Below are 16555 nucleotides of genomic sequence, written 5' to 3' on the forward strand. Positions count from 1 at the left end.
AGAGCCACGAGAAAAAAAAAACGAAACCCACGTTTGAGTAGTTAGTTACAACGGTTTTATTTTAAAAACGTTTCCACAGCCATGTGATGCTTCTTCAAGATTAAAGATTTGTGTATCTCTCGTTCTTGTAATGGAAATCTCCGCCATGAAAACGAATTTTCTTGCACTGGCTTTGTCTCTGTGTCTTCTTCTTTCAAGCTTCCATGAGGTTTCTTGTCAGGTAAACACACAAAACAAAAACACATGTCTTTTTTATTTATTTCTTCCAACCTTAAAAAATTTTCAATGCGTTTTATTGTATCTTTTTAGGATGATGGTAGTGGTTTGAGTAATTTTGATCTAATAGAACGTGATTATCAAGGTAAGGAAATTCTCAGAGAAATGCCAGCAATTATCTAACTTTTTCTTTATTTTTATTTGTTTTCTTGGGATTGATTTTGGGGTTTTTTTTTTTTAATTTGTAGATAGTGTCAATGCTCTTCAAGGCAAGGAAGATGAAGATCAGTGTAAGATCTCTCGCTCTGTATCTCTTACTTGACTTTGTTTTTGGTATGTTTCAGCTTCTATGTTTATGTGTGTCTTCAGCTGCAAAGATACAGAGTGAAAACAAGAATAACACTACAGTGACTGATAAGAACACTATTTCTCTGTCTCTATCAGATGAAACTGAGGTTAGGGTTTAGCTTTTGTTGCCTCTTTAAGTTTAGATTTGGATTCTAATGAATGAATCTACATAAAAAGATTCCTGCAAAGTAGTTTTTTTGTATAATTAAGGTGAATCTTTGTCTTTTCTGTGTGTGTTTAGGTTGGATCTGTTAGTGATGAAAGTGTTAAACGTTCGAGTCTGTTGGATCAAATCGAACTTGAATTCGAAGGTAACTCAAGATCTTGATCTTTCTTAGTCATTGTGTGGAACACTAAAGGCCAAGTCAAATGTTTTTTTTTACTATAGTGCTAATCAGAAATTGGTATCTAGTAAAGTGTATTTAATTGTCTATCATGATTTATTGTAGCTCATCACAATAGTCTTAACCAAGCTGGATCTGATGGTGTCAAAGCTGAATCCAAGGATGATGAAGAATTATGTAAGATTTTCTTTTATGAAATTCTTTGTTACTTCAAGAGTTCTTTCGTTTGATGAGGTAGTTGTTATTGTGTCTTGTTTCAGCTGCTCAAAGACAGAAAATGTTGGAAGAAATCGAACGCGAATTTGAAGGTTGTCTCATAGATTATATTTAGCTAGCTCTTATAGTTAGTTTCTAAGACCTTCACTTATAATTTTTTTTGTTAATTTTTCTTCTTTTGCTTCTCCTACTTGTTGCAGCTGCTTCAAGTAGTCTGAAACAACTAAAGACTGATGAAATAAACGAAGGAAATGATGAAGAACATTGTAAAGAATCTTCCTCTTGACTCCATTTTTTCCTTGCCATAGTATGATACACTGAAACAGATTTTGTGTCACTTGTTATAGCTGCAAAGAGGCAAAGTTTGTTGGACGAGATCGAACGCGAGTTCGAAGGTATATTCTCACCACATTTTTTTCTTAAGTGGTTACTCTGTTTTGAGATTAAATCTTGAATCTAATTAAGAGTTTGTTTTGTCTTCTTTGATTTCATACCTTAGCTGCTACAAAAGAGCTTGAACAACTAAAGGTTAATGACTTCACCATTGACAAAGATGACGAAGAACAATGTAATATACCTCTTCCCTCCTTGGATTTCTCTGTTACCTTTGTCTCTAGATTACTACTTTTTGTGAATGTTTTTGTGTCTTTGTTATAGCTGCAAAGAGAAAAAGTATGCTTGAAGCTATTGAACGCGAGTTTGAAGGTATGTTGAGACACCATTATGTTTCAATAGGTTCTGAGATGAATGCAGAAATCTTTATGTATCATCTAAGATTTTGTTTTTCTGTTTCTCCTAATTGCAGCTGCTATGGAAGGCATTGAAGAACTAAAGGTTTCTGATTCTACCGGAAGTGGAGATGATGAAGAACAATGTAAATTCTCATATGATCACTTTTGATTTTCTCTGATCCATTGTCTCTGAACCTGCTTCTGTGTCTTGTTACAGCTGCAAAGAGACTAAGTATGCTTGAAGAGATCGAACGGGAATTTGAAGGTACTTTGTATATACCAAAAACTTTCTTCTTAATCATATGTTTCATCAAAGAAAGTTTTGTTACTTAAGAATATGTTTCTGTGTTCTGTTTCTCATAGCTGCTACAAAGGGTCTTGAACAACTGAAGGCTGGCGATTCAACCGGGGAAAAAAACGAAGAAGAACAAGGTATTAAAAGTTGTCCTATCTTCCTTATCTGATTCATTTTCCTGCATACGGTTTTCTGAATCAGATTGAACTTACTGTCAAAAAAACAGCTGCAAAGGGACAAAGTTTGTTAGAAGAGATCGAACGAGAGTTCGAAGGTATCTCTCCTACATAACACTTACTGAGAGTCTTAATTAGTTCACATACCAACTCTGAGTAATATCTGAGAGTCTTGTGTCTTCATTTATCACATTCAGCTGCTACAGAGAGCCTTAAGCTACTTCAAGTTGATGATTCTACTGAAGACACAGAACAATGTAAAACACTCTTCTTCTTCTTATCCGCTATTCTTACTCTGCGGTTATCTGAATCAGGTTTTGAATGTATTTGTTACAGCTGCAAAGAGGCAAAGTATGCTGGAAGAGATTGAACGTGAATTTGAAGGTTATCTTTTATATCAAATGCTATAGAAAACCAAACATGGAGAATAGTGTTTTAAGAATGTCTTTATTGTCTTCTATTTGCAGCTGCAACAAAAGATCTTAAACAACTAAATGATTTCACTGAAGGCAATGCTGATGATGAACACTGTAAATATCTTTCTTTTTCTGCGGTTTTTCAACTCTTTTTTTTTATTACGGTATCCTGAGACTATGTTTCTTTGATCTCTTTATTACAGCTGCAAAGAGAAACAAAATGTTGGAAGAAATCGAACGCGAATTTGAAGGTATATACCCTCACATACCATTTACCCCACTTTTTTTAGTTTTAATGTTTCATCCTAATTTTCAGTAATCTTATACTTGTAGCTGCTACAAAAGGTCTTGAACAACTAAAGGCTAATGATTTCACTGAAGGCAGTGACAATGAAGAACAATGTAAGAAAAGAAAACTCTTCTTGATTCACTTTCTTTGCCACAATATTCCGAGACAGAGTTAGTTATCTCTTCTTACAGCTGCACAAAGAAAGAGTATGCTTGAAGAGATTGAACGCGAGTTTGAAGGTATCTCAACAATTCAGTATCGGTCTAACTAGCTCATATTCTTCAGAGGAAATCTTGAACCTGTTTCCATCTTCTACTTGCAGCTGCTATTGGAGGTCTTAAACAGATAAAAGTTGATGATTCCAGAAACATCGAAGAAGAATGTAAACTCTCTCATCCATTTTCTTCTCTCTACAACCTTCTCATTCAAATTTTGATTATAATTCTTGTTACAGCTGCTAAGAGAAAGATAATGTTGGAAGAGATGGAACGCGAATTTGAAGGTACTTCAAGATTTTATAAATGATCTCTTCTAAATTCTATGTAAAGAAAGTATAAATTGACATTTTCTGATTCCAACCTTCTTGTTCTGCAGAAGCACATAGTGGCATTAATGGAAAGGCTGACACAGAAGAATGTAAGAAAAAACAAAAAATCTTTAATTCTTTCTGTTTCACTCACTGTCTAAGACGGTTTTCTAAGACAGTTCTTGATCTCACAGCTGCAAAGAAACAGAGTGACTATGCTACACCAGAGGTTCTTGGACTTGGAAAGCCAGGTGTTTGTAGCTGTTTTAACCAAGACAATGCTGATTTAAAACACGACGATGATGCTTCGATTGTTATACCGACTAAATATAGCATAGAAGAGATCCTATCTGAAGAATCTGCAGTCCAGGTTTTAGTTTTAAACCTTTTCTTGAACAGCAAGAAAGTAACATAATTACTATCTCGAAAGTTTAATTCCTATGGTTTCATGATTTTGCAGGGAACAGAGACTTCTAGTCTCACAGCGTCTTTGACTCAACTCGTTGAGAATCACCGGAAAGAAAAGGAATCTCCACTGGGACACAGAGTTCTCACTTCTTCTTCTTCTTCTTCTGCTTCTTCCACAAGCGAATCATCTGCTACATCAGAGACTGTAGAAACCCTAAGGGCTAAACTGAAAGAGCTTCGCGGCTTAACCGCTCGTGAGCTTGTGACACGTCAAGATTTCGATCAGATTCTCATTACGGCTGCAAGTTTCGAAGAGTTAAGCTCAGCTCCGATCAGTTACATCTCTAGGTTAGCTAAATACAGAAACGTCATCAAAGAAGGACTTGAAGCTTCTGAGCGAGTTCACATCGCGCAGGCACGAGCGACAATGCTCAAAGAAGTTGCCACGGAGAAGCAAACCGCCGTGGACTCTCATTTCGCAACCGCTAAAACGCTTGCTCAAAAGGGAGATGCATTATTCGTTAGAATCTTCGCGATCAAGAAACTGTTGGCGAAGTTAGAAGCTGAGAAAGAATCTATTGATGGAAAGTTTAAGGAGACTGTGAAAGAACTTTCTCATTTTCTTGTAGATGCTTCTGATGCTTACGAAGAGTATCATGGCGCGGTGAGGAAGGCGAAAGACGAGCAAGCGGCTGAGGAATTTGCGAAAGAGGCGACACAAAGTGCAGAGATCATTTGGGTTAAGTTTCTTAGTTCTCTTTAGAGAGCAATTGAGATTCTTGGTTGTGTTAAGAGCAAATCTAGAGCTCTTGTTGGTTCTTGTTATGTATTTTGTGATGATGTTCTGTTTCAGAGTCTGTGTGTTGGTTATATCAGGAGAGAGAAGTTGAGAGATAGAGAGGAAGAGAGTCTCTGTGAAAACTAATAATGTTTTTTCAGATTTCTACTAATAAAAGCTTTCTGGAATATTTCACAATTGAGGAAAAAAAAAAAAAAAAAAAAAAAGGAATGACTTCAAATGGAATGCATTGTAACATTCTTCTCTATTCTTCAAATGACTTTTTTTTTTTGTTGAATATTCTTACTAAATAACTATGAAGTAAATTTAGGTAAGTGATTATCATTTTTTTACTTGCTAAATAATTTCAACAAAAATAGCTTTCATAATCATGACATACAGTAGTTTTTTTTTGGTTTTATGCAGGCCTGGTTTTATGTTTTTGGCTCAAATTTGATTGTTGAAAAAGTTACATATATTTTTTTCATTAACATGTTCGTTATTCATGTACCAGAATTAGAAAACAGCATATTATATATTTATACTATTGTGCTGTTTGTTATCCTTTCCGTAGTAAATAACATATAATTAGGTCTTATGTTAATTTACCAAACATGAGATTATTATTTAATAAATATTGTGTTTATGCATTGTAAGATAAGTAACTGAACTAAAATATGCATTTTTCTAATAGCGTAATAAAAATATGTAAATTTATCCAGCATCAGACATTTTTTTAAAATATCATGATTATATGCAAAAATTATTTTCTACAGTTTAAAATTATTTTAATTTGGTTATTTAGCTATTTCACCATTTTAATATGTTTGTTATTTTCAAAATCTTAAAAGATTACTATTATTTAAAGTTTCATTTTCAAAAAACAATTAAAATTTATACATGTTACGAGAGCTAGGAATATACTCTCTCCGTTCTTTTATAAGTGATGTTTTAGCACATAGATTAAGAAATCATTTAATTTTTGTTTATTTCTAGAGAAATTGTTAAAAATGCCCCTTTTTCAATAACTCTTTTCAAAAATGCCCCCTTTGAGAGTCCATTTTTAAGTTTGTCCTCTTTTAATTTTTAATGACCATTTTACCCTTATTTGAAACAAAATTAGGTCCACAAAATACAAAATATTTTTGGCGGGAAAAGTGATCCCGCAATTTTCCCGCCAAAACACTTGTAAAAACCTTTAAAATACCTTGTAAAATTTTCCCGTCAAAAATTTTTTTTTGCGGGAAAAGTGATTCCGCAATTTTTTTGGCGAAATTTTTTTGGCGGGAAAAATTTACAAGGTATTTTAAAGGTTTTACGGAGTATTTACAAGTGTTTTGTAAGGTTTTACAATGTATTTTAAAAGGTTTTACAAGGTACTTATAAGGTTTATTAAGGTATTTATAACTTGTAAAACCTTATAAAAAACTTGTAAAACCTTATAACTTGTAAAACCTTATAAAATAGCTTGTAAAATCTTATAATATCTTATAAATACCTTATCAATACATTGTAAAACCTTTTAAAATACATTGTAAAACCTTATAAATACCCTGTAAAAAACCTTTAAAATACCTTGTAAATTTTTTCCGCCAAAAATTTAACGCCAAAAAAATTGCGGAATCACTTTTCCCGCAAAAAAAAATTTTGGCGGGAAAATTTTTTGGCGGGAAAATATTTTACGGGAAAATTTTACAAGGTATTTTAAAGGTTTTACAAGTTTTTACAAGTGTTTTGGCGGGAAAAATTGCGGGATCACTTTTCTCGCCAAAAAATATTTTGTATTTTGTGGACCTAATTTTGTTATATTTCCTTATATATTTGTGATATCTTTTATTAAAAGAAGGGTAATTTAGTAATTTTTTACATAAAAAGGGGTATTTTTAAAAATGGACAGCCAAATGGGGCATTTTTGAAAAGGGGTATTGAAAAAGGGGCATTTTTGTGAGTCTCCCTTATTTCTAAACTAAAACATCATTTATTATCTAATCAACCAACAAAAAAAACAATCTACAAAATATAAATTGTCAAAACCAATAAAAAGTAATTAATTTTGTATTAAAAATTGAAAACATCATCTATATATGAACAAAAACAAAAGGTTAGTGGAAGCCCCCTTGGCCCATTGGTTGACCAAGGGTTGATTAATGCTTCTACACCAAGAGGTCTGGGGTTCGAGTCCCAGGTATTGCGATTTATTAATAAATTTGCAGATTAATGGAGGCAAGTGTGCAAGAGATCTCCAGCGATGTACAATTATAGCCGTTCGCTAGGATTCTACGCAGAGAAGGAAGTATCGCCAGGTCGTGGATCATTGAAGGTATTCATCAAAATTACAAAGAAAAGAAGTGTAGTCTGTCGTGGATCTAATAAGGGTCGGAAGGAATTGTCAGTTGTAAAATTGTCTATGTAACAGTTCTCATCATTTGCAATTAATAATAAATCTAGATGACAAAGAACAAAAAAAAAAAAAAAGGTTAAAACATCACTTACAGAACGGAGGAGTAGATTACTTTCATCAACGGTATACTTGAAGGCCCAAGCCCATGAGGAAAATACATTTTTTTTTAATTTCGAAGCTTAAAACTATGCCGTTTTAGAAGAAGTTTTCAATAATTAAGGAGCGCAAAGTAAATATAACTAAGGAAACAAGTGGATGATTAATTATAAGGAAACAAATTAAGAAGCTGAAGCTGAAGAAGCAGACTCTCTCTCTCTCTCTGCTTCAGCTTTTGTTCAGCTCTGATCTCTGAAGAAGACGAAGACTACTGTATACAAAAGTAATCTTCTCTTTCTCTAATTCGTCTTCACAATCTTTCTATTTCTAGTTTCCGGTGATAATAATCATTGACTTCATTTTTCGTGTTGATTCATTGTTTTCTAATCATAGATTGCTGCAAATTCGCGTCAATTTAGCTGCGTTTCGTACTTCGGAAGCTGAAACGTTGGAGCATCGGCGGATCCAAGTCGGTAATTACTCAGCTTCTGGTAAGTGTTCACTGACCGATCCATGTGATTTTGATTTTTCGTAATCGGAAGATATATATCTCTCGCTTCAGTCTCCAAATTCTCCAACGCAATTTTCGAGTTCTAATTCTTGTTTTACGGGAACCTGATGAGAAAGTAAATTCTTATGGCTTTGTAATCTGAAAAAGTTGTGGAGTTTTCCTCAGATTTAGTTTGAAATAGTTGTGATAAAATACCTAAATGCAGGTCATGAGAGTAGTTTAGATCTGATTTCTAACCATATATACTGCTTTAAACGAGGTTATAGTTCTTCGATATGTATCAGAGTTTTGGAGATTAGAGTTTGATGAATTGAACTTGAAGATAGACTGATTGAGTGATTTCTCTTTCCTAGGTTGTGGTGTTAATGTGAGCTGCTCAATTTTGTGTTCGTGGATTGAAGCGGTTGAATTTTACTAGTTCCGATTGCTTTTGTGTTTGATATGATGCTTATAGTGAGATTATAGTCATTGAAATCATGGAGGAGATTCGGTTATCGCCGCTGAGACAGACAAGTGTTAAGTCTTCACTGTCAGGGAGGTCTACTCCAAGGGGTACACCTAGATTGCATTCTGGTAGGACTCCTCGTAGAGGTCATGTTGGAGGAGGAGCATTTCAGTTGTTTCGTAGTAGCCGGTTGGTTTATTGGCTGCTTTTGATTACTCTTTGGACGTATCTTGGATTTTATGTTCAGTCTAGGTGGGCACATGATAATGAAAGTAAAGTTGAGTTTTTACGGTTTGGAGGCAGACCGAGAACGGATGTTTTATATGTGGAGAAGATCAAAGGAATGGATGCTGTTGCTAATGAGAATTCTGAGGCTTTGGTAAATATTACTGGTAAAGATGATGCTGGTCTGAGTAAGAGGACGGATGTTAGTCTAATCAAGAAAGATGATGGGGCTTCTCGACGGAGCTTGAGTTCCAAGCAGAAGACTAGAAAAACTGTCCGGAGTTCACGTAGTAAGGTACGTGGTAAGCAGAAGGTGATTAAAGAGGTACTTGAGACTAAGGATTTGGATGCTGAGCAAGATCCACAACTTCCATTGACAAATGCTACTTATGGTAAGCTTCTTGGTCCTTTTGGATCACTAGAGGATAAAGTTCTTGAATGGAGCCCACATAGACGATCTGGGACTTGTGACCGGAAATCAGATTTTAAACGCCTTGTTTGGTCGAGGAGATTCGTCCTGCTTTTCCATGAGCTATCAATGACAGGCGCTCCAATTTCAATGATGGAGCTGGCTTCAGAGCTTTTGAGCTGTGGTGCAACAGTCTCTGCAGTAGTTCTCAGCAGGAGAGGTGGATTGATGCAAGAGCTCACTAGGAGAAGGATCAAAGTTGTTGAAGACAAAGGAGAACTCAGCTTCAAGACTTCCATGAAAGCAGATTTGGTCATCGCAGGATCAGCAGTGTGTACCTCATGGATAGGTAAGAATTCATTATGCAATTTTTGGACTACTAATTTACAATCAAAGGAAAGCATATCTTCATTACTGTTTTTCCTTTTCTCGCAGATCAATACATGAATCATCATCCAGCTGGTGGAAGTCAAATCGCTTGGTGGATAATGGAGAATCGACGAGAATACTTTGATCGAGCGAAACCAGTTCTTGACCATGTGAAAATGCTGATTTTCTTATCTGAATCACAGAGCAGACAATGGTTAACATGGTGCGAGGAGGAGCATATAAAGCTTAGATCACAACCAGTGATTGTTCCACTATCTGTTAATGATGAGTTAGCTTTTGTAGCTGGGATTCCTTCTTCACTCAACACACCAACACTTTCACCAGAGAAAATGAGGGAAAAGAGACAAATATTACGCGAATCAGTGAGAATGGAGTTAGGATTAACAGATGCAGATATGCTTGTGATGTCTCTTAGCAGCATAAACCCAACAAAGGGGCAACTTCTTCTCCTTGAATCTATCGCCTTGGCTCTTTCTGAGAGAGGAAAAGAATCTCAAAGAAATCACAAGGGGATCATTAGGAAAGAAAAGGTTAGTCTCTCCAGCAAACATCGTTTAAGAGGTTCATCACGACAGATGAAAAGTGTTTCTCTCACACTTGACAATGCCGTGAGAAGCGAGAAGCAAGAACTTAAAGTTCTTTTAGGATCAGTGGGTTCAAAGAGCAACAAAGTTGGATATGTTAAAGAGATGTTAAGCTTCTTATCAAAAAACGGAAACTTATCTAAGTCAGTAATGTGGACTCCCGCAACAACTCGTGTTGCTTCATTATACTCTGCAGCAGATGTCTACGTTACAAACTCCCAGGTAATCCTCCTCGGTCCTCACACCTCAAAAAGTAGACTATTCGATGCATATGCAGTTTTCCACAAAAAGTACTCAAGTAGTATATGTTAGGAATAGACAAATCTAATTTGGTTTTGGTTTAGTTTTTCTGGTTTTTAGTTTTATCAATTTTATAGGAACTTGAATTACTACAGTCAATTACATTGGTTTTGGATAAAACGTTTTTCAGTTTTGTTTTTGATTAAAATTTAGGTTTTGATTTCAGTTTGAATTTAATATATTGACAGAACTTCGGTAGAACCATTTCGATTTTGTTCGGTTTGTTTATTTTGAACCTTTATTTGTTACAGGGAGTTGGTGAAACATTTGGTAGAGTGACAATCGAAGCAATGGCTTATGGACTTGCAGTAGTGGGAACAGACGCAGGAGGAACCAAAGAGATGGTTCAACACAACGTGACTGGTCTACTTCACTCAATGGGACGATCCGGTAACAAAGAATTAGCTCATAATCTCTTGTATCTACTTAGGAATGCAGACGCGAGGCTACGATTGGGAAGTGAAGGACGCAAAATGGTTGAGAAAATGTACATGAAGCAACATATGTACAAGCGATTCGTCGATGTTCTAGTCAAATGTATGAGACCATAAAAAACACTTTGATTCTTATCAAATTTGAATTTATTTTCCTTTAATCCTTTTTTACCAATGAGTAATAACATGTATATTCTAAATTCCAATATAATCAAACAAGGCACGAAATATCTTCTTGTTTTTTTTACCAGTCCATGATTTCAATGATCATCTTTGGCAACTTAACGATAGTGAATTGCGAGGTACACTTGGATCTTGGAGAACTCATAACAATAGTAAAGTACAGATTAAAAAGTTACTTTTGGTAGCTGAACCATTTATGTATATGATAAGGACTCTCTGTCTATGAACAAATTTAGTTTCCAAGACAAAACATAATATAGAACAAAGAGCACAACTTCTTTAGAATTGGAACATGCCACTGTTTTATACATCAATGCTGGGTTTCTTTATATTGATACACTTGTTAGGCCATCGATCAAACAGCTTCATAAAACAGAATCTCTGGTCGAACCTTCCTTTCTCCAAAGAAACTGACCACACTCTTCCAGTTACCAACATCCTATAGCATCACCACACATGTGTCAGTCATGTCTGGCTTATCTTAATTCACAATTCAACTCAAGGAAGACAAAGGGAAATTGTTTCGTTTTACCTCTCCTGCTAAAGACTCTCGTCTGAGATTGACCTGCATTTCTCCAAAGAAACAGACCACACTCTTCAAGCTACCGACATCCTATAGCATCACCACACATGTGTCAATCATGTCTGGCCTATCCTAATTCACAGTTCAACTCGAGGAAGACAAAGGGAAACTGTTTCGTCTTACCTCTCCTGCTAAAGACTCTCGACCGAGATTGACCCACCGGTTGTTTTCATAAGCCAAACAAATGTGTTCTTCTTCTTCACCACAACCAACCTGCATAACATAGGTTCACACTGTAACGGATGGATACAGAAGAACAATAGGACAAACATTTGTGACCCTGTTTCAGATTTTACCATTGACACAAGTCGGTAGTTAGTGTTTGGTTCTAAGCCTACGTATAGCCTGCTGATATCTATCTCCCAGTCCAAAGCCTTTGTTGTTTCAGATATTTCTTTCTCAGTTTCACTCTTCTCCCATTCCAACACTAATGTTGCAAACCCATAAACAAAGTTTTATTATAAGCATTATTAATGAAATGTGTACATAAGATCACAATCATGGTGGTCAAAACTTACCGATTGTGAAGACAGGCGGGCATCTACTTATAAAGTGATGAACAAAGTTTGACTCTCCACAGCCTCTTGTTTGAATGTCACATGACTTTTGACATTCCATGCGGATCACCTTAAGTATGTCCACAAACTTTATACTCTCAAAAGCACACTGTATATATTTAAGCACAAGACAGCTTTATAAGAGGAGGTACCAGTTTCTCAAGGAAAGATAAAGAGAGAAATCAATGAAACATACCTTAAGTTTTCTGATTGAATCTGCAGCCACAACAATGGCATAAGAACTTTGCTCTGGATAATTTGTAATCCATCTGCATTTTCTACAACTCATTCTTTCATTTTCCGCCAACGTAAAAAGGCGAGTTACCAAGCTTTCTCCTTCTGGATTTTTCCAGCAACACCAAAACTCAAGGATGGCTACAACTACCTTAGCAGCATCACTCGACTGCAAAGAGTTAAAAATAGAAAACCTTACTGACAATAATACAATGCTTAGATGCATATCTCTCCACACAAATGACAAACCTCGGAAATAACTTCTTCTAGAGAAGTAAGTAAGTCGCTCAAGAGGCAACTGTAGACTCCCTCATTTTTTATGACCTCTGACACAAGAGCAGTAAATAAATTTTGCAGTGCAGAAGGAACTTGTTGAAATTTTTGCATATTGTTCTTCAGATCTTCTTTGAGAACTTTAATGTTCAAGAGAGCCTGCAGTACCACATGGTTTTGTAAACTTATCAAAAGGAATAAGGAAGTGAATAGATATGGTATGAGTTGAAATCAGAAGATGAAAGTTTTGGTTGGTAACTGCTTTACCTTCAGCGTCATGTCAAGAGCTGAATTGTATCTGACTGCAGCTCCTCCAAGCGTTGACTCCAAATGTGCTGACAGCGAATCTTCTCCAGGCATGTTTAGCATATCTTGAAAATGGCGAATGAAAGATATAAGAATTAGGCATTTCAAAACAAGATGATTCAAATTATTAGTCAATTGAGAAGCTTTTAAACAACCTGGGTCATCTTTAGTAGCTTCCTCTTGATTTTGAGTTTTGGATGAAATTTCCAATGGACCACTCTCACTTGCAAGAGCATTTTCTGGTTCCATAGAATCTTCTTGCACCGTTTTTAGTTCAAGGTTGACAGGAGGTTTACTGTACATGTAAGAACTCGTTTTACTCAGAAAAAACCCGAAAACAATTTATTAACATAAGAAAATGACTCTTAAGGTACTTACTGTTCAACAGTCTGATCAAGGGGACTAGACTTGCTCGTTGAAACTCTCTGCTGCACCATGAAGACCACTCATTCATACAAGCAATTTATGGAGAATAATGAATGACGTTACAGGTATAAACAAAGCAGAGAACTGGAATCCTAAAAGTAAGGAAACGAAGTCTAAATGGAAGATATGTTATCGCTATAAGATAGTAAAACGTCATTGACTTGTTCACAGAATATTACTAGTAGTTTAAAACTTGAAATACCTTGTTTGTTTTATCATTCTTCTTCTTTGACTGTGACTTCTCCTCCTCGAGTGCAAGATCTGCTGCTACTGCATCTGCCTTGGCTTTGTGTTCCATATTCGTAATTTCATTCTAGATGAGAAGAGACATGAAAATATATAAGAAACAATAAAAGGCCAAATCAGAAGGAAAATGGAAGCTGTCTGTATATAACCAACCAGCAAGAAAGGTTTCATCAGTTGAAGAATATAAGTGCGGTTGTCAAATACAGAAAGCCTGGCGAGGTTGTTTAGCAAACTAATCCTTGAATTATCAATCAGCAAAATCTTTGAATCGATTAGAAGAACCTGCAGGTCATGTAGATAATTTATTAAGATGGGATGAGTATGTTGTTAATGATGAATATAACAGTCATGAATGAACCTTGTGGGTGACCACTAATATCAGAAGGCCTATGGACTCCAACACTTTATCGTCACTAAGACTTTTCTGCTCACGTATAAGATTTAAGCAGTCTTCTAAATCAGGGACATAAAATGTTGGAAGCAATGCTCCTTCGAAAACATCTCGTACTGCACACAAGTATATTCTTGCAGCGAGGGAATTTTCAGGGACTATCTCTTCACACCTATCGCACAGAAGACATGCATATCTGATCCATTGATCTTCCTGCAGATTCCTTCTCCTTTCATCTTCTCTCATACATACGCTCTCGATTATAGTAAGAGCTGCGCCATAACCTAAGAGCAACACTCTATTTTCATATTTGGTTTCCAGATTCCTACATGTGAACTGAACAGCTCTGAGAACAGCTACCCATATATCAAGATTGTATTCCCTGACAGGTTTGGGAAAGGTCTTATCTACTGAATTGTTGTCAGTTAACCAAGATATGATATCATCTCCCTGAGCATGTGCCTTGGCGTAGTGGACAATGGGATCAAAAACGTTGATTGTCCCTTTATCATCACATGGAGCGTTATTACTTTTCAGCAGTCTTCTATCCAGAAGCAGATATGAAAATTGAGGGTCAAAGTCAATCTTTTCTTTAACCCGTGTACGATCCAAGAAACCGTCCACTGCTCTGCAAACCAGATCTGTACCATCATTCCTTTCACACTTTATGTTATTTAGAAAGTCTAGAATCTGATTGAGTTCATGACATTCCAAAAAACAGATACTCTGAGGTGTTTCCACTAGTCGAGAATCGACAAGACTCTGTGCAGAGACTTCAAGTTTTTCAAGATGCTTCACCGGAAAATGCATCACCCAGTCTCGAACACTACATGATAGCGTTTTATGGTCACAAAGCGACACAAGGAGCAATTTGATTTCCTTGAGTAACTTACCGCGCTCTTCATCCGCAGCTAAAGGCCATTCTCTGGACCATCCATTCTTACATTTAGATGCAAACACTTTCACATCTTCGAGCTGATTCTTGATCATTTCAACGGCAGCTACTGCATCCACTGGTTCCCAACTTCCAACTGATATCTTACGAGCCCAGTCCTTCCCTATTCTCTGGACCCTATCTTTTTTCGTAAAAAGTTTAAGATCTGCAGCATGTACTTCTTCAAGGTGATTCTTACATTCTTCAGAACTAGAGAACTTCTTCGAACAACACATCCAGAATCTCCATATCATGTCTTTCCTTGCAGAAGCAAGAATTTGCTCCAAAACATCTCGTCCATCTTTGTACCATACTCTCTCGACATGACTTTTAAGCTTTGGAATGCTTACTTTCATAAACTCCCTTTTGACCTTAACATCCAATCCCGCCCAAAACGACCTCATTCTTTTAACAACATCCTCACGTGGTTCTGAACTTTTCTCTGACTCCAAAACTTTTGGTTCAAAGATTTTTCTCATAGTAGAAGCAACTAGAGTCTCGGGAGAAGCAATCTTGGACTCTGCATCTTCGATTACTTTCAACATCGCCTTATTTGTTTCATTCAATCGTTTTTGCCGAATAGCAGAATCCGTGATATCCTGGAAAGTAACAGTTAAAGCTAGTTTTGCTTTCGCCAAACACCTCTTGTAATACATCAAAGATCCAAGCTTTTTAGCCAAAATGTGGAGTGATTTTGCGCAAAATGATGATAACCTATCATCTTCAGAGTAACATCCAACAGAACCTAACAAGTATGTGAATTCCATATCAGAGTTCTCTGTTTCCAGCGATAGTTGTAAGAATACTTGACCTTGTTTGTGACGAATAAGCCATGCGTTTTGATCTCCCTTATGGATTCGAGTCAAATCTTCAAGTATCTTCAATGCCTTGATGTAGTTTCCTTTAGTGATGTGATCTTTAGCATCTTTGTAGAGTTTTCCCTCCTTGATAGAAGAAAACTCCATTGTAAACGATTCTCAAGATTCTTGAAGGTTTCTTGCGTCTCTCGAGGGTTTATCTTGTTTCAGAGAGAAATTTGTGAAGCGGGAAAAAAAAAAGTAACGAAAATAACAGAATTGTATCGAAGAAGAAGCTTATAACGTGAGAGCCACGTGACTCAAGTCTTTTATAACGTGAGAGCCACGTGACACAAGGCTTTGATTTATTAAAAAAAAATCCAATTTTTAGCATTGGGGAATTTCGTCGAACACGTTGTGTGCAATATCCAGAGTACACTCAACAGCTTCGATTTTGCTGTGAAAATCAGGAATAAATCAACAAAATAAAACCCAGAATTTGTGTGAATCTTCGAATTTGGCTTTAGACTTGAATATAGAATGGTATTCATGATGGGGATGAACAAAATTCGGACTTGAAATTATCAGAGACCACAGAGGTTCGACAAATCAAGTAGCTTTGAAACCTTTTTTTTTTTTTTTGGTGAATAGTAGCTTTGAAACCTTAAGATAATAAATAATAATTTATCAACAAAAAGATAATACATAATTAACGTTTTTTAACCAAAACTTTTTTTAATGTTTTTTTGGACGTTGTAGGGGACAGATATCCCTAATTTCCTTTCCCATTTTTTTTTCGGCGCTAATTCACCCTAATTAGAAACTGTATATGTTTTTAATTTAAACTAGATGTTAACCCGCGGTACACCGCGGGCCTAAATATTATTTGATGTTTTTTGAATTATTAATTTAAATATTTTATTTGACATATATGAATTTTTTTATTAATTTAAATGTATATATTTACCGCGGGCCTATATTTTTCTTAAACAAATTTTTTTTTTTAGGATGATCTATAAATATATGCTATTGTTTTGTTTAATTTAAATGTATAATACACCACAAACGATATTTTATAACTAAAATT

At 35.7% G+C, this 16555-nt stretch overlaps 3 protein-coding genes across 10 annotated transcripts; 2 read left to right on the plus strand and 1 right to left on the minus strand.

Moving 5' to 3' along the window:
- LOC9327760 (TSK-associating protein 1) lies at positions 1-4941 on the plus strand. 4 transcript variants are annotated; one of them, XM_002891652.2, is made up of 26 exons: positions 3-220; positions 310-361; positions 465-506; positions 586-671; positions 806-875; positions 1014-1085; positions 1169-1216; positions 1325-1390; positions 1472-1519; positions 1624-1692; positions 1782-1829; positions 1930-1998; positions 2073-2120; positions 2219-2287; positions 2377-2424; positions 2524-2583; positions 2663-2710; positions 2794-2856; positions 2946-2993; positions 3076-3144; positions 3223-3270; positions 3354-3413; positions 3486-3533; positions 3626-3667; positions 3752-3927; positions 4018-4941. In XM_002891652.2, exons 1-26 carry the CDS (start codon positions 131-133, stop codon positions 4726-4728), a joined length of 2298 nt encoding a protein of 765 aa, XP_002891698.2. In that variant the 5' UTR covers positions 3-130; the 3' UTR covers positions 4729-4941. The 4 variants fall into 4 exon arrangements, with proteins under 4 accessions (XP_020867898.1, XP_020867897.1, XP_020867899.1 ...); XM_021012239.1 differs by lacking the exons at positions 1782-1829; positions 1930-1998 and having other exon boundaries at positions 1-220; positions 4018-4728; XM_021012238.1 differs by lacking the exons at positions 2794-2856; positions 2946-2993 and having other exon boundaries at positions 2-220.
- A 2456-nt stretch (positions 4942-7397) lies between these two features.
- LOC9327761 lies at positions 7398-10709 on the plus strand. 2 transcript variants are annotated; one of them, XM_021012333.1, is made up of 5 exons: positions 7398-7523; positions 7634-7731; positions 8105-9179; positions 9266-10026; positions 10356-10709. In XM_021012333.1, exons 3-5 carry the CDS (start codon positions 8228-8230, stop codon positions 10653-10655), a joined length of 2013 nt encoding a protein of 670 aa, XP_020867992.1. In that variant the 5' UTR covers positions 7398-7523; positions 7634-7731; positions 8105-8227; the 3' UTR covers positions 10656-10709. The 2 variants fall into 2 exon arrangements, with proteins under 2 accessions (XP_020867992.1, XP_020867993.1); XM_021012334.1 differs by having other exon boundaries at positions 7398-7513.
- Positions 10710-10852: 143 nt separating this feature from the next.
- On the minus strand, positions 10853-16104 carry LOC9327762. Of its 4 annotated transcripts, none has more exons than XM_021012330.1 (13): positions 13705-16104; positions 13500-13628; positions 13303-13413; positions 13053-13099; positions 12830-12969; positions 12636-12739; positions 12345-12527; positions 12058-12264; positions 11823-11970; positions 11601-11731; positions 11428-11517; positions 11254-11334; positions 10853-11160 (listed from the first exon to the last, which is right to left on the minus strand). In XM_021012330.1, exons 1-13 carry the CDS (start codon positions 15634-15636, stop codon positions 11077-11079), a joined length of 3387 nt encoding a protein of 1128 aa, XP_020867989.1. In that variant the 5' UTR covers positions 15637-16104; the 3' UTR covers positions 10853-11076. The 4 variants fall into 4 exon arrangements, with proteins under 4 accessions (XP_020867989.1, XP_020867990.1, XP_020867988.1 ...); XM_021012331.1 differs by having other exon boundaries at positions 11254-11286; positions 13053-13102; XM_021012329.1 differs by having other exon boundaries at positions 13053-13102.
- Positions 16105-16555: the final 451 nt, after the last annotated feature.

The sequence above is a fragment of the Arabidopsis lyrata genome (genome assembly GCF_000004255.2).
Source record: "Arabidopsis lyrata subsp. lyrata unplaced genomic scaffold ARALYscaffold_1, whole genome shotgun sequence".
Taxonomy (NCBI): Eukaryota; Viridiplantae; Streptophyta; class Magnoliopsida; order Brassicales; family Brassicaceae; genus Arabidopsis; species Arabidopsis lyrata.

Excerpts from the sequence above, each read along its gene's own strand:
- LOC9327762 (XM_021012329.1), bottom strand. The coding sequence starts at position 15,636 with ATGGAGTTTTCTTCTATCAAGGAGGGAAAACTCTACAAAGATGCTAAA. Across the intron at positions 12,740-12,829 it reads AGCTACTAAAGATGACCCAG|ATATGCTAAACATGCCTGGA; the intron begins GTTGTTTAAAAG and ends GCCATTTTCAAG. Across the intron at positions 11,335-11,427 it reads GAGAGTCTTTAGCAGGAGAG|GATGTCGGTAGCTTGAAGAG; the intron begins GTAAGACGAAAC and ends GTGATGCTATAG.
- LOC9327760 (XM_002891652.2), top strand. The coding sequence starts at position 131 with ATGGAAATCTCCGCCATGAAAACGAATTTTCTTGCACTGGCTTTGTCT. Across the intron at positions 2,121-2,218 it reads GATCGAACGGGAATTTGAAG|CTGCTACAAAGGGTCTTGAA; the intron begins GTACTTTGTATA and ends TGTTTCTCATAG. Across the intron at positions 3,145-3,222 it reads CAGTGACAATGAAGAACAAT|CTGCACAAAGAAAGAGTATG; the intron begins GTAAGAAAAGAA and ends CTCTTCTTACAG.
- LOC9327761 (XM_021012333.1), top strand. The coding sequence starts at position 8,228 with ATGGAGGAGATTCGGTTATCGCCGCTGAGACAGACAAGTGTTAAGTCT. Across the intron at positions 9,180-9,265 it reads AGTGTGTACCTCATGGATAG|ATCAATACATGAATCATCAT; the intron begins GTAAGAATTCAT and ends CTTTTCTCGCAG. Across the intron at positions 10,027-10,355 it reads TCTACGTTACAAACTCCCAG|GGAGTTGGTGAAACATTTGG; the intron begins GTAATCCTCCTC and ends TATTTGTTACAG.